General features: G+C 40.2%; 1 protein-coding gene across 13 annotated transcripts in view; it reads left to right on the top strand.

Annotated features, from left to right (window-relative positions):
• The window catches only part of LOC129723977 (potassium channel subfamily K member 18), a 108,932-nt gene that overhangs the window by 55,778 nt on the left and 25,350 nt on the right, over positions 1-27,804 (top strand). For all 13 annotated transcript variants that reach the window (XM_055678517.1, XM_055678516.1, XM_055678514.1 and 10 more), the window contains 5 exons: positions 803-951; positions 15,102-15,203; positions 15,516-15,646; positions 22,214-22,350; positions 22,422-22,545. In XM_055678517.1, the coding sequence (XP_055534492.1) occupies positions 803-951; positions 15,102-15,203; positions 15,516-15,646; positions 22,214-22,350; positions 22,422-22,545 (643 nt within the window). The remainder of the gene's footprint in view (positions 1-802; positions 952-15,101; positions 15,204-15,515; positions 15,647-22,213; positions 22,351-22,421; positions 22,546-27,804) is intronic.

Genomic DNA, 27,804 nt, shown 5'->3' with positions numbered 1-27,804 from the left:
TTTTATGAGATCACTACAAAAATCTAAATTGGAAAAATATGTCACAACTTTGCCGAACAAAGTTGATTTTTATATGCAAAAATAAGGAAAGTTTAGTTCATTTCTCACTTTTAGGTGAATTGATGACGACTACGGCTACGGCTCAAAAATCATTTTTTTCGAATCAAAATATTTTATGCAGCCTTGGAAACAGTTAGCACAACCCGAAAAATGTACAAAAAATGATTTCCAACACCACTTGCACATAAGGCTTTTTTTCATATACTCCTTTAGCTGATAAGCATTTAAAAGAGCCATTACATTCAGCACAATACAAACCTCATACTAATAGCATAGCCATAATCCCACGGAATGAAGAAATACTCACCAAACAATTCTCATGACGTTTCTACTATCAACGAAGAGCACGAGAACAACCCCTGCAACGATCGTTCCACCGCAACAATGAACAATGTACGAACGCTGCCCGGCTCTGATTGCAATGCGGCCAATGGCAATCAGGATTATAAAACCTAATCCGCTTCTGGCGGCAGTATAAACTTTGGCGTTTGACATTGAAAATCGATTTCACTTCTGTTTTAAATAAAAAACTCAACCTCATCTATTTCGCCTCCATCATTTCGTCGATTGGCATCCGCCTTGCCAAGTTCAACTTTCATCTGTATCTTTCACATTGTTCACCAGCAACTTTCCCAGCAGCTCCAATAAAGCGACAAACCTCATTTCAATTATCGAATTCTTTTCTTAAGAAATTTATTTCCGTACATTTTGTTTTCTCGCCGGCTGTCTTCTTTCCTTCTAGAGTAGGAGAAGAAATACGTGACTATCAGAATAAGATTGTGCTGTGGGCACGCCGCGGCTGGCAAGGAAGCGACATCACACTGGAAAGCGAAACGCAGTGGTCCTTCTCCGGGGGTTTCCTGTACTCTCTAACAGTCATCACCACGATCGGTAAGTGCTTTTGCTTTTCTCTGCTCCCATCTAATCCCTTTACATTCCACGTGCTAACAGCGGTTGGGGAGCCTCCATCATAGTAAATCTGGTTCGCAACCGAACGTATCACGGCCAATAAAATATGTATAAACGTCAGTTTTCGAATTCCAATCAGCGAATAGATTATTCCCGGAATGGGCCACGGTTCAGTTCGGCACAATGGCCCGCTGGACAAAGTCAATTGTAATAGAGCCTTTTTTCGTGGCCATATAAGTTGTAGATAATTGAAATTCTATCTGCATCTTCTGTCCGTCCAACCGTGACGAGAAATGATACAAATCGACAACAAAAAGGGCAAACTGGACGGACTTCAGATCGGTTGTTGACATACTCAACAGTGGGTATGATGGAGCTCTAGACGTTATTTTTGGCAACGTGGGTAGAATTAACAGCATCAAATGTATTGATGGACTCAGAGCAATATTATTTTGGTTTATCGAAAACAAATTGCTGCTGCGGTAATGTTATGTACAAAACTGGCAAATGGTTCTATGAACGTGAAAATATGGGGATGCACAATTGATTGCTTCGACAAAACGGCTAATCATATAATTGGTCATGAAAGGAATGTATGATGTTCAATGTTCACATATAGATTGAACGCGACTATATCGCATTTGAATATAACTTCACTGAAGTGTTTATTAACATAAAAGTTTCTTTCGAGTTTTTAGGAACGTATGTTTCATTCAAACAACGTTCAATTGTCTTAACTGTCTAGAGTTCCTCTCGTTACGGCACAAGTGCAAGTCAGTCTTTTTACCCTAGAATGGAGTTCCAGTTATCGTACAAGCCACAGGAGCATTTTGAAGAACAAGCTCAAGGTCTAGATTGAATTCTTGGCACACCAAAACCTTTTTAAGTTGCAATGCGCTTGAAATTATGACAACTTTGGTTTACTTTTTCGATTCAGATAATAATTGTTTTTTTATGAAAACATTCCCAAAAGTACCGTTTTGATTAAAACTTCGAACACTTGAGAATAAAAATCACATTATTATGGCTAGAGCAATCAAAAGTATGATTACTCTATACCATTTCGTTCCTTGGAATGTTCCCAGTGATGTATAGCTCTTTACTGTAGGACCACTTCCAGTGAACCAGTAGGCGTTGAAAAAAGTGACAGTCAGTGTTGAGACGGTTTGCCTGCCTATCTCTTATGTCGAATTCGTTTTTACGGCAGGATTATACCGCCCTGGACTACACTTTGCAGCTGAAAAAAAAATACTTTCCGAGCAGTTGCAATGGTGTGCGTAATACCAGAGGTAGCTGTCATTTTGTTTTGTTTTGGTCATTCTCGCCATTGTCTTTTTGTCGCGTTTATGCTGCCGTACGAAAAATTTGCCATTTTACTGAAAAATGACGGAACTTAATATTAATTTGCAAGAATATGCATTGGTAGTGAACGATGATGGTACGGTCTAAAAAGCAATAATAAAAAAGCAAACCGATTTTGACACATTTTTTTTTTCATTTTACGCGCGAATATGTTGGTGTCTTCAAAACTGCTCTTTGTTTCTTTCGCGGACTGTCCGGGACAGAAAAAGGGTAGTCCGGGATAGTCCGAAAAATGAAAAAAAAACAGTTATGGGACAAAGTGTAGTCCGCTACACCGCCATAACGAAAACGACATTAGCGATTACATTGAAGTGTTCGGAATTTGAATCAAAGCCGAGTTCTGGATTCTCGTTAATTTCATAAACAAAACATGTTTGAATCTATATAAATATCACTATAAAATAACCAACATGTTAAACCTTTAAGATCGATGAGAAAATTCAATTTTTCGTTGCTTATTTAGTGGAAGAAGTTCAATCATAGCTCAAGTGTTCGAAATTTGATGCAGTACGGTATTTATTTTTGATGCAAGCTGAATAACTTTTGTTACTCTTTACTTTACTTTTGTTACTGTTATCCCTCCCAGGTAACAAAACTGGTTTTATCAAAGTTTTATAGCGTTGCTTTGGCTGTAATAAGCACTTTAAAACTATGATAAAACCAACATTGTTACTAGGGCCTACCTCCACGTGGCACCAACTGGGATACAAGCAGCCAAGGAAAGATTGGTGAATCGGTGGGAACTTGGTCGGATGTTGACAGGGAAGAGGGAGCTACTCTCCTTGAAGGGCAGCCTGTCTGAGCGTCTGTTCCCCACGATAAGGGCGACTCAAACAGCGACTGATCCGCAGCAAGTTAACCATCTTCAAGACGCTGATCAGACCAGTAGTCCTCTACGGGCATGAGACATGGACTATGCTTGTGGAGAGCCAACGCGCCCTAGCGGTCTTCGAGCGGAAGGTGTTGCGTACCATCTTCAGTGGACTGCAGATGGACAACGGAACGTGGAGAAGGTGAATGTACCACGAGCTGCAGGAGCTGCATGGGGAGCCATCTATCATCCACACCGCTAAGATTAGCAGGTTGCGGTGGACTGGGCATGCCGTAAGGATGTCGGTCGCCAGCCCGGTAAAGATGGTTCTTGAAACCAATCCGTCAGGGACGTGACGGAGAGGTGCACAGCGGGCAAGGTGGATTTATCAGATGGAAGACGACCTACGGATTCTACGCAGACTGCAGAGCTGGCGAACTGCAGCCATGGACCGAGTGAAATGGAGACGACTCTTACAAACAGCAAGGGCCATACCACAGCTTGGGACTGTTTGGTAAAATAAGGTATTAAAGGGGCTATCGACAGAATTATTGAGGTATAACACTCTCAATTCTGCTTATAAGATTCTCTACCGAATCCTGTTTGATATACTGAGCCCGTTGCAGGAAGCATTTGTTTGAGGACGGCTTCCGGTAAGGGCGATTTACAACAGACCAAATGTTCACCTTGCGTTGAATCCTATGAAAATTCAGAGAAGTAAACTTGCAGACTCAACATCTGTTTATGAACTTTAAGTTGGTATATCACGCAGTCAAGCTGAGATTATGCTTGAGCACGGTTTGTCCAACAGAACTTATTAAACTGATTCGTGCCACTCTTGACGGGTTTTCATCATGCATCAGAATAGCAAACGTAATTTCGGACCATTTCGTAACATCGGACGATCTGAAGCAAGGCCACGAGCTCTCGAGACTGTTGTTTAACATTGCCTTGAAAATCGGGGTTAATCACAAAGTAGTAGAACAGGCATTCGTGCCTTTTAAGAGAAAAGCAGCGAAAATTGGACTTAATATCAACTCTACCAAAACAAACTACATGGTGGCTGGTAGAAAGTGTGGAGCCTTAGTTCTGAGATTGTGATAGATTAGGGCTTATATGAAGTAGTTGACAAATTAGACCTTTTACGGTTTACGTAGCCAGCTAGGGTAAACATGTATAAAACGACAGCCAACGCGTTTACATAAAGAATACTTTGGGTTACTTCCAGCTATTCCGGTAAGACGAACTGGAGTGGACCAGTCGCTGCGGAATGCTATCTCAAATGAACCTATAAGCACCGGCGCCAGAGTTCACATGTTAGCCACGGCTGTGACTCGTCAGAGCTAGGAAGATACCTGGAAGCTAGAGCTATTGAAAAAAGACTCCATCGCCGGAAGAAACGACAGCATTGGGGGGTGGAATCTTGCGGAGGCAGGAGGTTGCTTCTCTAGCACGATGCGAGAAGCTTCTACAAGAAGATAATTGGAATCAGGAACCGGAATGTGTCAGCCCCTGTCATGTGCATCGATAGGGCGGGGAACCAGATTACCGATAAAATGGAAGTGGCCAGGCGTTGGAAGGAACACTTTAGTGTGCTGTTGAATGGTGAAGAGAACAGCGTTGTCGAAAGGAGCAGGATGGTGATTGAGGATGATGGCAGAGCTGTGGACCCACCATGTACGAGATTAAGAAAGCGGTGAAAGAGTTGAGGAACTGCAAGGCAACTGGTAAGGACGGCATTCCAGCCGAACGTTTTAAAGTCGGGAGCTGTATCGGGCTTTACACCGAAGTATCATGCTGAGAGTGTGGTACGATGAAGAATTGCCTCCGGACTGGATGGAGGGTTTCATATGTCCAATCTACAAGAAAGCCCACCGCCTGGACTGTAGTAATTATCGGGGCATAACCCTTCTCAACACCATTTACAAAATTCTCTCCCGTATTCTGTTCCATAGACTGAGGCTGTTGTCGGAGACCTTTGTTAGCGATTACCAATGTGGTTTTCGAGGGGGACGCTCCACTACGGACCAAATGTTTAACCTGCGAAAGTAGGGCTCATCATTAACTCTGCCAAAACGAAATACATGGAGACTGGTAGAGAGCGTGGTAGTGCGATGGATGTTGGTGTTGAGGTGGTGTTAGATGGGGAAACTTTTGAAGTAGTCGACGAATTTATTTACCTGGGTACACGAGTGACATGTGACAACGAGGTTAGCCGTGAGATAAAAGGGCGGATAGCACCTGCAAACAGGGCCTTCTACGGATCGCGTAACCCGTAGTCTACAAACCCGTACGAAACTTGCACTCTACAAAACACTAATTCTTCTCGTGGCCCTCTACGGCCATGAAGCATGGACGTCAAAAGAGGCCGATCGGCGAGCTCTTGGTGTTTTTGAGCGTAGGGTTTTGCGTTCAATCCTTGGCGCAAACTAGAACATGGTGTTTGGCGCAGACGCATGAACCATGAAGTGTACCAGGTGTACAACTCGGCGGATATAGTATTATACCTGTTCACCCTTAGATCTCGCAGCCTGCTGGTCCGCACGAAATTTGCACTCTACGCTGATTCTCCGGGTTGTACTCTACAGCCATGATTGTTGGTCGATGAAATAGGCTGACCGGCGAGTTTTTAAAGCCTTCGAGGGTAGGATCCTACGTTCAATACTTTGCGGAAAACTGGAAAATGGAGTGTGGTGCAGGCTCATGAGGTTTACGAAGGAGCGACCAGCAAAGATAGTATTTACAAGAGCTCAACAGAATGCGGCAACTCCGTGGTAGACTTCGTACTCATTGGATGTGTGATGTCGATGAGAACGCGCGATAAGCAGGTGTTAGACCAATTAAAGAAGATTTGCCCAAGATCGAGTGACGAAGAGAAGTAGTCTAGATTAGGCAATGGGTCATTAACGACCTGTCACTTTAAAAGTAAAGTAATGTTTCGGTTTCGAGTGTGGGTGTGCAAGCGAAGACCCTACACGCGTCCGACTAGCAGATCGAAATGCCCAAAAATGAATGAAGTACGACAATGAGTGTAGTATTAACCTTTCATGTTGCCTTACATAAATATTCGTTACATGCGGTGTATTCTAGCTCCTACAGTTGCTTCCCTAACCTACTTATTCATATTACTCACGGTACCGTGGCTACTAGACCCCGAACATAGCTGCGCACGTAATTCCCGAAGTGCCGCAGTGGACACCGTTGCAAGGTTCTTCTTCGCCCTCGATCCTTCCGCACGGTTGTGCTATCTGCCACTGAGCCTTCCGCTCACGGCCTAATTGAAGAACGGTGTTCAAGATCGCTGAATCCGCGACCCGATGCGATCTCCGTAGCTTCCGTTCCCGTTCACTCAGACCAGCGTGTCTCTCAGACTCGCTAGGCGATCTTCTGCCAAGCGGTGGTTCCTAGAACCGCACCGGTTCTGTGTCGACGAGTTTAGCACTGTGAATTAAATGTACAAGATTGCGCTCTAGTTGGAAAGCAGACTCCGTCTTGCCTTCGGTGCAGTCTAAAGGTGTTTCCAGTGCGTCAAAGTTCATGTGCGAGGCTGATGATGGCGCGTGTTATCCGTCACCAAGGCACGCTTTTCGCAAACGAATCCTGGGACCACCGATGCTTCGCGAGTCCAAGGGGTGCTGATTGCGTTCTCTGTGCGCTTCCCAAATTGGTTTTAGTTGCAATTCCCTGCCACGAGATCCACCAGTTCGCAATGGCGGCCTCGCTATCTGTTCGCGATCGAATAGCTGGATGATTGCGCTGGTGATCAAATCACATAGAAAATTGCTTACCGCTCGTATGAACAGTGATGTTTTCGCGAAGTTTGCACCAAAATATCACCAGATTAATCGCCTTCTTTTTCCCGAGTTGATCCAAGCTTCGCACGAGTTTTTTTCACTGTCTGCCACTGACGCAGAACGCACCTTCTCCTGGGATGGTCTGATGGCAACTTCACTTGCTGAATGTAAGGCTCTTCTGCTAATTCTGTCTGGCTGGCTGTTTATTCGTGTGCGTGTTCTCGCGCGGCGGAAGGCGATCGGCAATTTAATTTGTTGGTCGGTTTTCTACGCAAGCTAGTGCCCATGCGGCGTAATTGGGTGTTACGATTCAGCGTCACTTGTTGGGTTGCACGGTCGGCCAATACTACTCATATTTAATTATATTTCAATTGATGACTTTGTCATGATGAGCTGATAATCATAGCTACAACACAAATGTAACAGTAAAGTAAGAGTAGAAAACTTTAAGATTTTCGCTGAACAACTTGATTTTCTACATTCTACTATAATTGATTGAGTTTTCATGTTCTTTCTATTCAACAAACTAAAAGAGATAAGAGTGAAATTTTCATGATGTTATATTCAATTCAAATGTTAGTTATTTTATGAAACAATATGTTGAATAATGACGTTCTGGAGCATTGCAAGAGTTATTGTTATTTTTATTCTGGGCCCTCAAAGTTGGTGTCGCAACGTATTTTTAAGCATTGCAATATAATGCGTTCGCTTTTCGCTTTTGTGAACAACTTGTATACAACTTGTGTACAACAGACTGTAATGAAGTAATTGCTCAAAAATAAAAGTATTTGCTTTACATATATTGTGCAAATCCTATAGGAGAAGAAGAGTGAGCTCCTTCGGTGATACGGCCTATTTCTAAGAAAACTTGCAGCTTGCTGAAAAGAAGTTCCATAAAATATGTTCAGGTTTTGATATTTTCATGTTTGTAATTTTTAATTTGGCTGAAACTTTGCATAGATGTTTCTATTAGCAAAAGAGGTCGTTTTGTGCTATTGGTTTAATTTTTTTTTGAAACACTACGTGTTTTGAGAAGCTATTTAAAATGCTATTTTGGGAAGGTATTGATGATTACAAATATTTACAGAGCCGAAACGGTCAAGTGTGACGTCTTCGGCTAAGTTGTAGATTATAATTTTGTCTTTCCGAAAAATATATACACTCTGAAAACTTTTTTTATGTAAAAGAAAAATTTAAAAATAAATTTCAAAAAAACTGTTCGATTTAGGAAAAGTTTTGAAAAAGTTATTATATTTTGCTCACCGAGTAAAATTCTTTTGGAAGGATAAAAATATTATCTTCATCTTTGCGAAACACACTTTTCCAATCAAACATACCGTTTTACCTGTAAAAATATTTTTAATCTTCAAAAGAGTGCTCTATTGGCGAATAAAAATATTTTCACAGCTGAAACGATTAGGTTCATTGGCATAGCGTTTATGGAAAAGTTGCAAAATAAATGGGTACCACGTAAAAAAAAATTTTTTTTTTTTAAATTATAACTTTTTTCTTAATTTCTTTTTGACCAACAAGTTTTCAATGTTAAGGTAATCTATTATAGTTTTCATAAAAAATGAACTTTTTTAGAAAATAATTTTCACTGTTTCTGTCAACTTATGCTCAAAAAAAATTTAGAGTGAATTTTTTTCTGGAAAGACTAGATTATTATCTACAATTTTTCCGAAGACGTCACACCGATCAAACAAACCGTTTTGGCTCCAAAAATATTTGTAATCATAAATACCTTCCAAAAATAATATTTTTAAATAGCTTCTCAAAAATAAGTCGTGTTTCAAAAAATTAAACCAATAGCACCAAATGGCATCTAGAAACATTTATGCAAAATTTCAGCCAAATCAGAAATGGTCGATTAAATTGGTTGCCCGTTATTTGTGGAATTACACTTTTGTTTATGGCATAATTTATTGTTTTAATTTTACGTTAGAAGACCAATTAAACACAATCTAAGATTTAGATGACTAAGCAGTTTAATGCATGCATAAGCCACTTGACTATAAACTCTATACAAGTTTAATCTTTCCCTGGTAATAATTTTTGAAATTTCGAACAAAATTAAATATAACCATGCGTTTCCTTTTCCAGAGAGTCAATGGAGACACCATATATAATTCAAAATAGGTATTTATGCGTGACGTTTCCAAGATTGTTTGAAACAACAACGTGATGAGTTTTCATGTAAACAGCGTTAATTTCAGAAAAATGTGTATAAATAATGCAATTAATGGTAATCTTCCTTATCATTTCTTGTTTCTGACTCTGACCTCACTAAAACGTACTTATTAAACTGTTTGTTTCTTTATTTGATGCGTAAAACGCACGGGTTATTCAGTAGGTTAAGGGTAGGAGACTTTGTGACGCATCAGTTATTTTTCTCACGTACTGGCACCCACAGTTTATCCTCACACCCAAAACTATTCTATTATATCGACCTTAATTTGTTCCGGTTCATAGAAAACCTTTTGAAACCCAGTACCTGAGCGTCGCAGAACCCACGTGCGCTTAGGATTTTCAAGAAAATATGTTCGATTCAATAGAACGTTTCTAATGTTTTAGATAGCTATACCTACAAAGCTTTCATTTTATGCAAAATATCTACTGGAAAAAAGAGTTGACAGACGCTATAATTTTTTTTTCGACAATTCAAGTGTTACAGAGATATTGTTCCACAGACTAACGCTATCAGTTTCATTCACCCTACACAATGTTGAAAATTGACACACCATAACATTCGTTATAATTTTTATGGGCAAACAGCTAAGTTGTCTGTCTACTGCTAACAGCAAATGAAAGTTACCTATTTAAAATGTTGGTAACAATTAAAGCTTTGTTTCTTTAAAAGAAAAAAAAGAAATGATTTGTGATAAGATTCTCCTCTACCGGTTGTTATCATACTAATGAAAATGCTGAACGGGAGGAAGCTGCCAAAGCGTATTACAGCATAAAGTCGATTCAAAGTAGGAGTTCCACCGCATGTGTTTTGTTTTAACACTCGCCCTACAAAAGAGAACGCGATGATATAGTAGTTAATACTCTCCTTGCGTCATACATCAAGTGTGAGATTATATTTGAGCCTCTGTGAGGAGTTATGTGCATCCCAAGAATCAGCTTTGCACCAAATGATTCAACACTAACGATGGGCTGTTCACGTGAAACGCAGTGCTCCACGAAGTTATTAAAAATTGATTGCCACTCTTATACTTTTTGGAATTTGTTTTTCTTTGCTCAGCAATCTTTTACTACTTATATCTTTGAAGCTTTACTTCAAACAGTCTATCGAATAATGTAAAATTCTAACAAATATGCAGACTATGGAGTTGCGAAGTTATTTCATGGTTTGATTGATTGATGAATTATTAATTGCTTACTAATTAATCAAGTACTGTGCAACTATTTCACGAACTAGGGATAAATACTTCAGTTGGTTAAGATTTAATAATAGAGTAAAATAATCTGCTGGGTGAACCAGATATAAGCGACGTGATAGAAGTCTGTGACTAAATTCTGCATTTTTTTATCCCGAAAGATAGATATACTACACACATTCACGTTTTTCTGCCAGTTAGAAAAATTTTTAAATGAAATAACCTTGCAGAAAAGTTTTGTATATTTTTCGTGTTGGACAGAAATCCAAATGCGAAATAGGAGATTCGCTAACAACACGAACGGAACGAAAGCCAAATGCCGTCACGCTGATATCGATACTTAACCAGCCGCACTACATAGTATATATTCAACTCACATCTAACCGTGTTGCATTATAAGTCACGTGCAGATTGGATAACTTTAAACATTTCCCTGCACGGTGTTCGACTTCACTAGAATGTGAATTTCTTCAACACAACCATGTTTGAAGACCCTGCCGTCCTAAAACGCAACAAGCATATTTCTAATGTATTTTTAAAATAAACTGAGTAGCGGTCAAAACGAAAACTGTTATTAAATGTTTTCTTTAAAGTTGATACCAACGTTTTACCAACAAACTTCGGAGTTATCAGCTCAAATCAATATTTTTCTTAGTTTCAGGCAACTTTCCACTTTACCGAAATGTTCTAAACTTCTGTGCGGCATAAAAGCATCATTTATCAATTTTATTCAATGAAACGAAAATTTTAATTTAAAAGAAAATTCAGTATTCGAATATAGATGCAGTTTCATGAATATTTGTGAAAATGAACACATGCTTACAAACAGACCTGTTCTCCCTTGTAGACCCGCGAAAAAAATCCAACTTATCAGATGTTCATCATACACAAAACATCTACTTTTTTAATGATTACGCAAACTACGAGAAATTCATATTGACTGTTTATATGTTTCTGCGGGAATAACTTTGAAGTACTTACTGCACATGTATCCCTTTCCCAGAAACATCCTTACTTAGCCTTGATGTATGACTAGCATTAGCCGGTGGGTAAACATTTTCTCCACCGGTGCAAAGTATGAAAAATGTTTACCCCCTGCGAACCACCGCCCGGTGCAGTGCAGTGTGTGCTATTGCAAAGAACCTGGATCATCATTACGCAACTTCTCGTGTTGTGAAACATACGCATCACAAACCTTTCCTCTATAAACATATGCATCAGAGGAACGTTCAACGAACACGGGATACAAGTGTTTTGTTTTTTTCAATATGATGGTGTACATTGTATTCTGCTCAGCGATTTCGCATATTCCAGTCTGTTCACCGGATGCACAGGTGCATTAGATATAGTGCTTTCTTGTTACAGCAACTGAGGAGTTGAATTGAAAAAAAAAATAAACGATTGTATCTGATATGGTCACATCTTAAATATACTCAAATATAAAATAAATACCTAAATATTTTGCAATACATACATTAATGTATTGAAGACGATTAGTATACTAATAACATGTCAAATCATCACAGCATATTCAAGTCGCATACACATAAACAACTTTAGATATCACAGCATATTCAAGTCGAAATCTATGGTATGGTATGTAAGAATCTATGGAAAAATTAGGCTCCTCAAATGTTGCGTTCTGTTTGACACCGCTGCGGCGCTTCACTACCAGATGCTATTTATTCATAAAGGCACCCAACGGGATTTTCTGACAGTTTTACCACCTTTCTAGGAGCAACATGTCTTTGCTGCTTAGTTGAAGAGTTTTTCAGCGATGTCAACATCTGCTGAAAAGTTGTTCCATTTTAGATATATGTCTCTGGGGTAGCCATTTTTCCAAAATAGATTGCCGTTTGTAATAAATTATCAAGCTCTCCTGTTAGTGAACGTTAATGGTAATGGCAAATCTACGATTATAGTTGATGGTCAACCGCTGCTAATCGAGATTCTTCCATTTATCGAAAAAGAGCCTGGAAGTCTACAATTTTTCATGAATGGTAAAACAAACTAAACTTTAAAATAATGAAATAGATATATTTTCTGTTAGCATCTCATTAATTATAGTTACAAACAGAGCTGCTGAATATCACTTTATTGCATTCGTATTCATTCATTATTGCCGAAGCGCATCAACACGTGGCAACAGTGTATTCACTCAGTTTTCGATCGGAGAATCCCATCCCATAGAAATTTAATCAACAGTTAGTTCTACTCGACATGTTCTTCTAATTGGCACAAGGGTTGATCATAACTATTATGCGAGAAGTAGAATACAATAAACTATCCCGATGCAGATGTGACAGTTTTCCTAAGTCTTTCACCAATATATGAACAAAAACGACACAATTACCGATAAACATTTTGTTGTCTCAGTATTTTTTTTCTTATATGTGATGCTTCATAACTTAGACACATTCAATATCCCGTTTTCAAATTTAATCATAAGTTGCACTGATTTCGCACAATATTGATGTGATTTCGTATCATCCAGCTTTCGCGAGTCAAAGGAATAAAAAACGGTTTGGAATGTGGTTATAGAAAGACAAAAATATCGAATATTATAAGCTTGCTTGACGCTGCTAGTGAAGTATCATGGAATGAGCCTCATTGCGTCTCATTTGTGAATCCGCAACCGCAACAGACGACACCATAGATGTGAAGATTGTTTTATTCAGTCTTCAGCAACTCCTGTAGAAGTGTCATTGTGTGAAGACTCTTCGTGTACCGGAAGCAGAAAGTATTTTCCCGGGCTGACATTATGTGCTCCGTCAGAAATTTGTTCCTTGCCATTTCCCTTTCGTCTATTATTTGCAGCTGCAACACATGACAACCGCAAGTGTGATGGTAATTTTAAACAAGTCGTTCATTATTATACTGGAAAAAAAAAACATTTGAACCACCTTTATATTTTAACGGTGTAATTTTTTTTACAAAAATTCAAACATTCTTCTACTATGTGGGATGACGTGATTCACAAAAAAGTATGTTTAATGACTGATTAAATGTTGAAGTTACACTTATTTTCCGTCGGTCTAGCTTCGCCACTGTTGTTGTGCCAATCACCGACGCCCAAGGAGGGGACTCCACCCAGAACCCTAACTTACGACCCGTTGATTAACGGACCGGCGTCAACGGCTTTACTTCCTCATGCGATGGAAGGCGTGATCCTAGAGATTTTTCGGCTCAGAAAATCTCCCGGTGTCGGCTAGGGTTAAATCTAGTCCAATTGGGTTGGTTGTGAGTGGATCACGCCACCCCACAACCATCGACACCTCTGTCGGTGTTGGGATTTGAACTCAGGCGTCGAGCGTGGTTGGCGGAGACGTTACCAACCACGCTAGACCTCCACCTCAGCGAGGATAATTTTAATTTGCCATTCATTTATTTTAATTTGCCATTGAAAAAAAAAATTCATTAAATACTGGGTATTTAACAAATGTGATTAATTTTTATTCAACATCATTGAATATTTATTTCCGTTTGTGTTTGGCAAAAAACCAAAAAAAGTATAATATCAAAATACGATATATTTTGAATCGGTTTTCCGTGCCTTTCCACTCTACCGTGTATCTTAACCGGCGACAAATAGTTTTGTAGACGATTTTTGGATAGACTGTGGTTGTACAAAAAGCATGACATGCATTTATAAATCAAACAGGAAACTTGATCATTATTCATAGTACATATGTTTATACTACATATGTTTATAAACTCTTCTACTAGATGTATTTTTACCTCGATCGATGGATAGCAGGGATATTAACATTAACAACGGCATTTGTGTAGCTAATTATTAATTTGACAAATCTTCTTGATGGGATGGATCACATTGATTGGTATGCTATATAATCGGAAAATGAATCTCGGGTTTGCATTTTTTTTTTGGTTAAACAACTAGCAATCAAAGGTGGAGTACCTGAGCTTCTCTAAGTTATAGCCCTGAACTGGAGTCTGATCCTCAAATAGAGTTTTATGTCTCTTAATTCTATGAAAACAATTTACCTTTAAGTTCATTATGAAATCCTTGACACAAATATGGGTTAGTTAAGAAAGTTTAGAAAAAAGGGTTTCGTTTATTTCATTATTTTGAGTTTTATTGTTTACAGTCAAATAACTGCGTCAAAAACCTCACTTTTTTTTGTAAGCTATAAAATCAATTGGTTTGAAATCAAACTCAAGGAATCAAACTATATTTAACCGTCTACGACCAATAACAAACTATAACTCATGTCGAATCAGCCATTGCTGATAATCGACTGAACTTAAAAGATAGCCACACGAACTGACTCGTGTCATGCAGCACATAGAATTGAAATATACTGATACATGTAAATAGTATGCAGAATATCGCACACAAAACATTGGTGAGAAAACCCCATCTGCATACCGGCAAAGATGAAATTTTCAAGATAATTGCGTCCGTTTATTGCATTTCATTTCTCAGTACTGAGCAAAACATCACGTTGAATTTCCGGCGAAGATTAAAGCAAGCTGGACTGAAACATGATTACTATTTTGCCCAGATTCTTTACGTAAGTTTACAACTTCTACTCCACTGCAACGCTGTTGAATTTGCACCATAAAGCAGGTATATTTTGCAGAAAACTGCAAGTTTGTTTTTGCTAGATAAACTTTCACAATATTACTGTTTCGCCCTTGAGCTTTGAATTTATACATTAGGCAACCTCCATGCTCCATCTTTCATACTCCTCTTTATATTGAAAGCTAAGAAAAACTTGAAATTCAGCTTTGCTTACGTTTCTGTTTCTGTTCCAACAGGTTACGGAAATATCGTACCCCGAACGGAATGGGGGAAAATTGCAACGATATTTTATGCGATCATAGGAATGCCACTGTTTCTTCTCTACCTTTCCAACATTGGTGAGTATCATCTTAAGCTTTTTTCTAAAGAAAAAATATATAACGCCACTTTGGAATCACTTCGTCAGAAATTACAGAAAGTTCTCTTGATCTAAAATATTCTGATTCAACGACATTGACTGAATGCAACACATGCAGGATTCAAGCTTTAAAAAAAATTCTCCAAGCGTTCAAATGTAGATTGGTGTGACACTTGTGCAACTGTTCCCAGCAACCGGAATGCTAATGCTCAATTTTGGTTTTGTTTTTTTTCTCCTCTTGTTGTACCTGTTTCCAAACGACCGCTGAATGTGACAACGAAAACCATCCCAGGTGATATTTTGGCCAAGTCATTTAAATGGATCTACGCCAAATTCTGCCTTTGCCAGGTGTGTCCAGGCGTGGCCCGACGGCGCGCGCTCCGTGCCAAACGCAGAGCGAGGACTGAGGAACGGGACTATCAGGTGAGTGGTGCAGAACAAGGAGGGGGGGATTCGATGCAACGAAACTAGCTTGCACTGAACCGAAACCAAATAGTAGTCCGTCGTGTAATGTAATGCCAAATAAACAATTTTATTAATTTCACTTAAACCGCATGCACCTGTCCCTGTCTGATGGTATGACGGCTAGGTTAGCATATTTGCTGCTTCGTCTCGTTTTACACTAAGCATTACAGCAGACACGGCTCAATGCTCGGAGCCATGGCAGCTTTTGGAAAACTGAAACGGACCGTGCTTCCTGGATGTATTTGAAGTGTTGTTGTTTTTATTATTATTTTGATACGAAACAATAGCGAGAACACATTGCAATCGCCGTGCCACCTCTGATACGAGCTGTTACGAGCTGATACACTGCTGTTCGGAAGTATTTTTTGCGCAAAAGTTTTGTACCGTCTCCATTGACAATGATGGAGCATTCACTGTGCACGTGTTTTTCCGCAAAGATTGCTCGCTCGTTTGTGGCCCAGGAAATTGCGTTCACTGCTGTTGATTACGAAGATGCAGAAATTTTCAACCACCGCCGCTGTGTTTTATATAACGAATAGCTTGTTCTTATAGATTTGACATGAAAACCAATCCTAATGCACAGTCCATCTTTCTTTCTCTTTGCATTTGCGTAACGCTGTGCACCGCAACCATAACTGTAAGAAAGAGTGATATCCTGTGCAATGTTGATGTTGGTCCTTCGAAGTTCCATCTTTTACATGAAGAATTCAAAAATAAACTACAATCTTGATTTTGACCTCGTAGTTGACTTCAAAGTATGATGTTGGTCTAAGCTAGTCAGCACATGTTTTCCGTTTTGTACCGTTGTTCTCCAATCGGGATGAAATTTCCAGGTTATGTTCATCTAAGCAATTAATGTAATAATTTTTTATAATCTGAAGTTTTTGGAAAAAGGCATTAGTGGGGTGGAGAAGCCCCCTAAATTCTAGTGTCCATAAACTGATAAAATCGCAGAGCTTTTATATATTTGAGCACATCGGTTTTGCTGAAATCTAGCATGTTTATTTTACCATATGAAAGATTTAAAATACTGGCTTACTATCGATGTTATACAATGAAATGAAATCTACATATTACGTTTTGTTGAAAATGTCTAGAACATTTTTAGTGAGATTTTTTTTGAAACCAAATAAATTGTATATTTTATCATCCACTATTTTTCTGTACTATCATCGGTAATTGCACTCAATTTTCTCCCCAAGAATTTTTCAAACAAACAACGTTATTAAAATTAAATTTCTAGAATTGGTCAACTCATTATTACCAACTTTTGACGTAAATACCGACCCTACGTTGTGTTGATTTATTTTTGGTAAATTCCGGTAGTATGCTCCGTGCTCTTATCAGGGCAATTGAGGCTTACTTCAATCTGCAGTAAGGCCAGTATGTCAGGGAGGGAGGTAACGGAGCAAATGCTCCGGTCCTCTCAACTCGATGCCGCAATGTCGCATTGCTTTGGGGGAAAGTACGCGCAAGCTTGCGTGGCTTGAGTCTCACCTGATCATTTATTTATAACAGCAACCATCAGCGAAGGAAGGAGTTTCCGAATTAACACCAACTTATGTGGATAATGCTCTTGTACGTTTATCAATGCATCGTTTTCGTCTACGTTGATTAGTTTAAACTTGTTTCACCAATACAATATAGAAAATCGAGAGAATAGTAATTTTATTCGTTATATGGACAACTACGTTTTTGGTTTGAATTGCTTCATTCCAGTAGCAGAGTTTGTCGTTGACATATAATATTATAGAATCCCGCGCTGTATTGGTGACCGTATTGCGGACGTGCCTCCACTGCTCGGTCAGGTCTTCAACCGGTTCACTAGTCCATTCGTCACCCTTCTGAGCAGCAACTTCGTCAGTTGACAACCGCTGAATGTCCAGTCGTGTCCTTCTCGAAGAGCTCTACTTGTATTCGATCGCCAGCTGGGCCCGAATCGATCTATCTACGAGATGGTGACCTGACTTGATATTTGGACCTCGGAAGGGCCGCACATCGATGAAATCTGATAAATACCGACCTTCAACCAGAATATATGCAAAATATGACAGACTCAGATTGCCATATAATAACCATTAATTCCATGGAGGCTGTTTCTACCAATAATTTCAATGTGAATGATTCCTGTCCATGTTATGAGTTTGCCTTCCCTCACCAGTTAAAATCTTTCCATAATATTTTGAACACCGTACCTGTACCAGTCATCTTCGGGCCGAACTGTCCCATGCTGTTCGAAGAAGTCGTCTCCATTCAATTCGGTCCATGGCTGCAACTCGCCTGCCATGTCGTCTGTGGAAGCATCGCAGGTCGTGTTCCACTTGATCGAGCCACCTTGCTCGCTGCACACCTCGTCACCTCGTTCCAGTCGAGTTGTTATCGACACGCAACACTTTCCGTTCAAAGATCCCGGTGCTTTGGTCCTGCAGCAGTCACCAGTGAGCCCACGAACTCAACTACTACCTCGATTTCATCACCGCTAATCTGAATTTGTAGTGAGAGACTGACTCTGTCGTCTCATGTAAGTAGTCTTCGACAAGTTGTTGGCCAGGCCAATCCGCCAGGCTTCAGTTTTCAGTCTGATATACGTCTTCTCAAGGGCTTGTGCTACGATATCAATGTTATCGGCGAGGCCAAAGAGCTGAACAGAGCTCCTTAATATCGTGCCACTCCTGTCGATATCCCCCCTGCGTGTCACACTTCCACAAGCAATGTTGAATAGCAAGCACGATAGTCCATCACCTTGTCGTAGCCCTCGTTGGGACTCGAAAGTATCCCCGAAACTCGAACTATGCACATCATCCGATCCATTGTCAACTTGACCAACCGTGTCAATTTATCCGAGAATCCGTAATTGTGCATAATTTGCCTTAGCTGGTCTAGGTCTATTGTGTTGTACGCAGATTGAGTGTGGGAAAGTTGTATTTTTGGCAACTCCCTCGCAAACAGAAATAGACGACAACATACAACATAAGAGAACACCTTGTGGGTGGCGTTCAGATGGGGCACACGGTATTCTTTCATCCAATCCTCCAGTACTACTTCCTCCTCGCAAATCTTGACAAGAACCCACAGTAGCGCCTTATCTAGTGCTTTGCAACCTTGTTAGAACAGCTTGCTGAAGAGTTGGTCAGCTACAGCTTTATGTTTTTAAGACGATCGATCTCCTCTTCAATCTTTTGTAGGTGAGGGGCGGGAATTCGGTCGTCATCCTCACGTAAACCAAGATCTATTATCACTTCATCGTCGTCCTACACCACCGTTAAGATGCTCGTCGTAGTACTGTTTCCTCCTTTCAATCACCTCGCACTTATTGGTGAGAAGACTGCCGTTCAGGTCCCTGCACGTGTCGGGTTGTTGTACATAGCCTTTGCGAAAAATGTGTAGCTTCTCGTAGAACTTTAGTGTGTCATATGCACGGTATAGTTCCTCCATCGCCACTCAATCACGATCTTCCTGCCGGCGCTTCTTTCTCCGAAAGACCGAGCCTGTTCGGTGCGTATCGGTTCTGAGCACTATCCGCATGTTTTTGAGAGGCTCTCTGAACTTCTCTTTCGCGAGTTTGTCGTTTGCCGGCTCTTTGTTAGCCTGGGTCGATACCAATTGTTTCAATTTGTATTTACTTCTGAGTTGTTCATAGTAAGGTGCTTTCGGCATACTGCCTTACTAGGGCCACAATGCCTAGTCTCGCGGAGGGTCCGCCATATTGGATAGATAGCTAACGAGACACCGCATTCAGCAGCACAGTCGCTCCGAATCAGACGCAGCTATACGCCGCCCAATATGCGAAAAGAAACGATTACGAAAACTCTTCTCAGTTAGCATACGAACAAGATTCTCACCGGGTTTTGGGACCCGATCATCATTATGGATACTCGTATCTCTGTTAGCAACCGGAGGAGGTTAAAATAGGGACGTCCTCGCTAGAGGTGACAGGTCACAGGAGAGCCTTATCAATTTATTTCCAAACAACCTGCCTTTTTGAATCAATTAACTCATTCGTTGAAAAAATGCAGATTTTATATCGTTTTGTAAAAGTGCCCCACCGACCATTTATTTAACATACAGGTATACATATATACATATATGTGGTATAAATATATACAGGTATACAAAATTATTGAGACAGGCAAAATTTTTCTAATTTTCCAAATGGCCAGAACTTCACGAAAAATGAATTAATTTTGATGAAACAGGTTTCACTTTACTGGAAACCTATCCTAGTTTCTTACTTGAGTACTTTGCGTGACTAACCTACACCGGAAATGTTCCAGATTTTGGAAGTTTGTCATAATGTACATTTTTGCAATGCGTAGAACTTATTCTGACACCTTGTTTTTTTTAAGTTCATGTGTTTCTAATTAACTAGAATTCTTTCCGAGTGTATTGGTACACAAAGATCGAAATTCAGTCAAACAATCATCGCGATATGAAATATTTAAGTATATTTTCACAGTTTTTTTGTGTTGGGTACATGGTCCATAAAAAAGTTTTTGTTAGATTTTTTTCCATAAGAGTACCCACTGTGATTTGTTCTGAAGATTTTTGTGCAATTACATTCAATTTTTGTAATGTTTTTAAACGAAAGCTCAGATAATTTTCTAGAAGTTATCCATTGACAACCATTCTCTATTCCTCGTCATTCTTCAAATATATTGGTTTTTAGAAAAGAAAGGCAGCACCGTACCTCGAGACAAACTGACGTTATAATGCTGCAAGTTCATACAGTGTTGCCAGTTTGTTTTGCTCGCATGTTTCGAAAAAGCCAATGCGTATTTTTGCCCCTCACTACTCTATTGCTAACAGAGATCATAAATTTTTGCCAAAAGATTGCTTAAATTGGTAATCAATAGATTACTAATTAGTCCTATGCAGTGCTGATAAAATTTATTTTCCCCAGCTAAATTCTTCGAAAATTACAGCCAATCATTTTCAATTTTCACTTCCAATGATCGCAGCACTCTTTCAGATACACTAGATTTTCGTCTTAGTAACGTGCTGTTATACTCAGATGAAATAGATCGCGGGCATCGTTCACGGTTACGGAATAAAATTTGACGAAAAATCCAACCAAATGATCTTCACTTCAAAGCGAAAAAGAAAAACAAACAATCCACTCAAGCAAAATGAACCTCACCGAAACACTTTTTCACTGACACTGACCGATGCCTTGACAATCTTCGTTAACTGATAAACTGATTTTGTTGTCTTGCTTCCATCGCATGAAATATAGTGAGGTGTTTGACAGTTCACTTCCATGCAAAAAGCGGGGAGGGAGAACTCTGAAAGGATTGTAAAAAAATAACGTTTATGGATGCTTTTTTCACTTTCACTCAAGAGTGTCAACAAATATCAACCCTGGTCCTATGACACCATTTCGTGCAGTTGTAAACCCTACAAAACACATTTCCAGGTTTGCATTCCTTAGCAAGTACTTTATATTTATTGTATTTTTGCGATTTGATGACATTTTTACCTTTCTCCTAGAAAGGTATGAACGCCCCTGTGAAACACTAAAGTTCTACCAATATATACCAAGGTGCACGAATTTATCTACTACTTCTGGTCTAAAAAAAGATATATTTTATTCATCGCCAATTATGAACTTTTAATATAAAGACTACTTCAGATTCGATACAATAGAATTGTCACATTTCGTAATATTTGCTGAATTGTTTCAGCATTCAACCAACGAGCATTTTCTTAACTGTGGATTAATACATCAGGGCAGTAAATTACAAACATTCTTATTTACATCTTTCGAAGTAAGGGCTCATTGCCGGTCTACCGATTGTTACCTTTTCAATCCCTTCAGCTACCTCGGCTTGTATGAACGAAGCTAACTATTCTCTTGCCGGCCCTAGAGTATCGTCGTGTCACAGTACCCATTAGTCTCTTGGATTCATACACTTCCGGTACAACGACGGCAAAAGGGACTGCAGAATCCTGAGTTGAATTTAAATTACAAAATAAAATGTCCAACAAAGGTGTCCAGAAGAATTACAATTCATTTCTCTGCCAATTTTGCTGATTCACTCTCCATTCGGCGATGGAGCATGATGTTCTCAGGAATTTCTACGCTCCTTTACGTTCGCTGCTGCTTCATTTCCTTCAGGTGGTATGCTGGAGTGAAATATACCACTGTCAAAAGTAGCGAAACTGTTACATACACCTATCATTAAATTATCGCAGATTTGGTGGTTACATCGGAGGCCGAAAAACTCAGTTGCTCCGCTTTATCCCAACATCCTGCTTCGTTTGCATGCGATGAATGAAAGCGGTCTCACATTTTAATTTATGTTGTGAACAGTAACAATGGCAAGAGAAATGCGTCTGCCACTAGGACACCACCGCAACGACCGACACGGCCCATACCGCACGACGGTATTTTTTATTTATTTCGCTTGAGCCATTATTCACGAAATTTCCTCTCTTGTTAATTTTATGTTCTGCTCTGCCGTGCCCTACTCCCACAATATCTTGGTGTGGCTTCTCACCACCGACTGACCATTCGCCATGTTGCAGTCGGAATTCGGTGAAAATGGATTCGACACGGCTACTATTACCACCTCCAACCCAGACGACGACATCGACGAGGAAATCACTGCCGAGCCGCAAACTGTGACCGTTCCAATTACTATTTGTATAATGATCATGATTGGGTAAGTTAGCTAAAATTTTCTTGTTTTTGTTGCTCTCGTACAAATATTTTGATTTCATGATTTCTTTTTAGGTACATATTTTTCGGTGCTCGATTGTTCGCAGACTGGGAAAACTGGGATATCCTAGATGGCAGCTATTTCTGCTTCATTTCACTTAGCAGTATCGGATTCGGTGATATTGTGCCAGGCGCTTCGGTAAGATGACCTATATATCGTTGAATTAGTAACAAAAGATTACCTGACTTGAGAAAAACAAGTTTGATTCCGATTTTTGACCAGCGCTAAAAACCGATGGCTTACAAAACATTTACATTTTACAGGTTACCTATACTAACACACAGTTTATGTTTTGAGCAAAATGAAAACCTTGGTGCCACAATCAATGGGGCTTGAGCTTTTGTTTCGACCGATTTACATCCGTTGTGAAGCGTTTCAGGTTCGACTGCAGACAAACCAAAACTGGTGCATTAGACCAGCACGTTATTTCGCTGAATTTCCGGTATATTGTGTTACAACAACAGTGCTGCTTACATCTATCTCATGCTTCAACCAATTTTCGTTTCGATTCGGTTGGTTTCAACACAATTGCAATACATTACAATCTATACGATGATATCTTGCAAACTGCGGTGGCACTAAATAAATGTGGTTAACTAGAGTAACTACCAATCGATATCTATCTTTTATGGTTAAAATTATGTTATTAACTTTTCATCCTCTTCTTCCTAAAATTGTTATATGAATTATAAATCAGCATTTTATCCTATTTCTTGACATTTTTTACTGTACAGTTTAGTTTAGTACATGAACTAGTAGCGATACTCTATATGAAATAACTTTCAAACTATACTTTCTGCAACAGTAGTTGGAATATAACAACAAAAATAATTTAGAACAAAATAATTTGTACATTCTAAAATTTTCAGTTTTCGGTAACACAGATTTCAAAAGCTCGTTTTTTCTAATATACTATTATAATTTAAAAACGAGCTCATTTTAATTTGAGACATCGAACATCTACACAGTACCTAAAAATGAAATTTACAACTAATACAAATGAAGGCACGTAACGGTTTCTAGCACATAGAGTGAAAAACATATATAATTTCACACCGTTAATAATGCACAATACAGAATCGTTTTGAACCATGTAAATTTGTACGTTAAGTGATATAAACCCAACGCTTTGAATTTAAACATGCATGCAAATTAACAATATATTCAATTACATTGCGTGGGAATATAATGCCACACGGAATATTACATGGTTTCCAATGCTCCATTTATGTGCATTTAAAGAAATGTAAATAATTTTTTTTTACTGTGTAGTTTTTAAATTCCAACGATTAAACGCATCGATGTGACATCACCACTTGCTTCGGGATGATCTACAGCATTTTCACCTTAGTATAGATGATTATAATCTTAATTCTAGGGCTCACGTCAATTTTTGAAGCTTTTTATATATCGATCGGTAACACTTTGATCCAAAAACCTTAACTTAGCGTAAAAAACCAATATGAAAAAGTACGTAGAAGACAGGAAAAAGTAAGTTAATTTTAAATATTTGAATTAACAACAAAAAATGAATATTAAGAAGGAATACTCAATCAATCTTTTGGCGTAGAACTACGTCTCTCACGTGTAAAAACACAGAGGTGTCGAGTTAAAATCTAAAACGAAACAGGAACAAATATGTCTAATTTAAAATGCTTATGAGTCAGTTCGATTTCAACGGATTTTCTTCGCAGCAATCGATTAGAAAACCCAAATGCAGAAAATCGAAATTCGATTATTCGAACTTTTGTACTATTGAAAATTGTCAAGCCTTGTTGAAGCTCAAATTTCGACCTTTAATTAGTCGCTTATTGCATGCTTTCCTTAACACGAGCGACAGAGTATTATGCCGGCTATTCAAGAGCCTATATAAGAGCTTGCTTCTGCTCAAAGCAATCATTTTACTAGTTGGTTTGCGGGAAGGACAGTCTCAACTTAGCAACAGCTGATAGCAGCAGACTTACCGAGTTTGTTTTCGTCTCAAACAAATCATAACACTCATTAAACAGATGGTGGGACACAGGCGGGAGCGTACCTAGGGTGTGGTGTGGTATCGTGCTTTGAGCCGTCGACTCCCCGCAAAAGCCTCGATATCCGCAAGCAGCTTCGACGGAGCGCTCTCATCACCCAAAAGCACTAACCCGCCTATTGGGACCGAAACCAGTGAGGCTCCAATTCTGGCAACTGGTCGCAGTTTTGAGGATATGAGTCAGTACACGTTCTATACCACGATGTAGCACCGAGGGGGAATCGCTGGCCATCAGCCTAAAATTTTTGTTTGTCAGCTGTTTCATATGCGATTATAGGCAGTGAAGCAATATTTCTTTTAAAGAAAACAATTATTGAATCAGGGAGAGATGATGATGAATCTGATCACAGTTATGAAGAAGAAGAAGCAGATTATGATGATGAAGAAGATGATGGTGATGATTGCTTTGATTTGTGATTAGTTTCTATTATTTATGTAGTTTAGTTTTATTGAAAAAATCGTTCATACTTCATTAAAGTTTGTTTGATTTGAGGGGTCGTCTATAATCTACGCAATCTTTTTCAATTGGGACGAAGCCCAGTGTCGTCAATTGTGGTCAAATATCATCTAATTTTATTAAAAAAACGTAGAAAGCGTCAAATACTCATCAAAAATTATATCACGTGCTTCATGGACAAATCCGAATAAAAAATGGATGCCAGATTCGTGTTCAGCACTTAAAAATTATCTAAATATCATATTTTTGTCGCAGTCATCGACACTTTGTTTACTTGGCCAACCTTTGTATGAAGTCGCCCCACTGCGTTTAGGGCTGGCACCTGCACCGAGCCCTCTAAGTAAAGTAGTTTAACAACGGCTTGAAACGTCGAGGTAGCAAGCGGCAGAAGGGGTCTCCGTCCCGTGAAACCTGGCAGCTCTCCCAGTACGTTCCGCGCTCATTGCCTGATGGGAATCGAGCAGGAGGAGGATTAGATGGTGGGAATTGGTCTGAGGTCCAGATTCCCTTTTTTGACTTGAGTCGGTCGGGGCGACATAGTTGCTCATAAGGCGCAATGGGCGACCTACCCTAGCAATGCCCTCACTGCCTCGGCATAGCTCACCATGGGACCAAATAGGCAACTACTCCACATGAACAAGGATAGCGACTGGGAGGGGGACACAATTAAATAAATATTGATAAGTTTATGCATGTGAATGCGGGAGCGGATGGACCACCAAATCCAGCGGTCTCCGCCGGGACCAACGGATGCGGTTAAGGGTGGCAGAAAGTCACAGGGGGGATCCAGCAGTCTCCTCCAAGGCCATCGGAGGCTGTCGAAGGGGGTATGTAAGAGGGGATGTAAGGCAGGTACGCCTAGAGCTACCCCCAACAACGAACGTGGTTTCGGCGATCTGCTGGTAGCGGCAGTTCGAGCGGAGATGAAAACGCTACTTAGAGTGGTGGCGTTGTCAGCACTGCTCGTTGCCGTAGTAATATCTCGACGCACTTGAAACAGAGTCTTCTACTGCTACGCATCTGCATCAACAGCGCGAGGGTTGACTACGTTGCGCTCACGGGTCTAAGTACTCGGAGGTCTCTTCTGGCTATGCTAGGCGACTCTCAGTTAAAGGAATTGGGTGAGGATGATCGGACAATTTGTCAATCTCGTGCCGACGAAATGATCCTAGAACTACGCAGCGACGCAGGGGAAGAGGAGCTAGGCCATAGAGGCAATTCGCCTCCGAAAGGGTCCTTCTGGGACCCAGGTTGTGTAGCCATTAACTCTAACTCAATGGGACTGCATTAGTATTTCTTGCTCAAAGTGGTGCTCACCTCGTATAAGGAAAAAGTTCAAAATTGATCTAGCCTCTTCACTCGCTTCAACTATGTGCTTATCGTTAAGGAACTGCGATGCGGAGTCTTAATTGCTCGAATAACACTGACTCATGCATTTGAAATTTTGTATATAAAAATCATTCTCGAAACAACCCTATAAATTATCTTAACTTAACCTGGCTCGCATTCATCGTAATATTGATCGAGGCTCCGATCACTTGGGAGTTGATTCTCATGCCTCTTTCTCCCCTACTTTTGACTGCGTCACAATCATTTCTCATTTGACCTTGTCGCCGATGGCCTTTTACCTACCCGTATGATCAGCTGCTTAATGCTTATTAATAGATACAGATGACGTAATAAAAAGGCCCTCCGTAGAGAGCCTTTTAGTGGGGGTGCGATCGTCGATCGGCTGCTGCTTTGTGCCGGCCTTGGGTGTTTAGTATGCGAGATGGTTTAATCCTGTCGTTTGGTGGAGATCCTTTTCCCACTCGAATTCTGGTGTACTTCTGTGTGCGATCACGTTGACGGATACCTGATTGCAATACCGCGTGGCTTTGTGGGAATTTCACGTTGATGAATCCGCCGCGGGACGGTTTGAGTTTAAGATGCTCACTGATAAGAGCTATGATTTTAACCGGCCTTTACGTGACAGTAATCAGCGTCCACCTTCAACGGCGGCAAATTCGGAAAAGAATGCGGTTCTTATGGAGCTTTCTTGCTAGATCGCCGTGATGACGGATGTTCAATCGCTCTTCTCAGAGAGCGTAAAAGAGAAAGTGTTCTAGTATTGCCTCATGTCGCAAGGTTGGCAGGGTTGTTTCGACGACCCAATGTGTATTATTTGTAACCCGTGGCTTATAGCAACTTTCTGTGCTCAAATCGTAATAGTTGCCACCGTAAAGCCTGAAGAAACCAATCTTAAGGACGGTTGGTTGCTATGGCCACTGGGCATCCTCCAGGAGCCCGAGGTTTGCTTCAGGTGCTTCGAGCGGGGACATAAGTCGTGGTCTTGTAAAGGGCCACAAGGTCAAGTTTATGTCGGCGCGCGACTGTGGGGCGCCACCCAAGTGCTTGGTATGCACCGATTAGCAGGACTATAAGCACGTCACGGGAGGCCCCAAGTGCCCGACTAGCAAGCCGGCTACTAAACCGCAAGAGTGAGCAGCCACTGAGTCATTGTCGGACATAGTCATCGTATCGGACCCCTACCGGAAACGGTAACTGGGTAGCGGATAAGTCCGGTGGCGGCCGTATGGACGACAGGCGGGTTCCCGGTTCAGTAGATTGTGTCGAACTCGGATGTAGGTTATGTGGTTGTCATGGTGGACAGAGTATTCTACTGCAGTTGCAATGCTCCACTGCGTTGTTCTACAGAGAGGTTCGCTCAATCGTGTAACCGTGGAACTAACGGGTTTAAAGCAGTTGGTGGTGGCGGGTGACTTCAACACTTGGGCTGTTGAATGAGGGAGTCGCTGTACTAACCAGATGGGCCAGATTTTGTAAGAAGCTTCGGCGAAGCTCAACTTGGATCTGGCGGATGTCGGTACTAAAAGTACCTACAGCAGAAACGTTGCGGAATCGATCGTCG

Source organism: Wyeomyia smithii, chromosome 2 (genome assembly GCF_029784165.1).
Source record: "Wyeomyia smithii strain HCP4-BCI-WySm-NY-G18 chromosome 2, ASM2978416v1, whole genome shotgun sequence".
Lineage (NCBI taxonomy): Eukaryota > Metazoa > Arthropoda > Insecta > Diptera > Culicidae > Wyeomyia > Wyeomyia smithii.
Note: the sequence above shows the minus strand (reverse complement) of the source record. Positions and strands in the feature narration are given on the sequence as shown.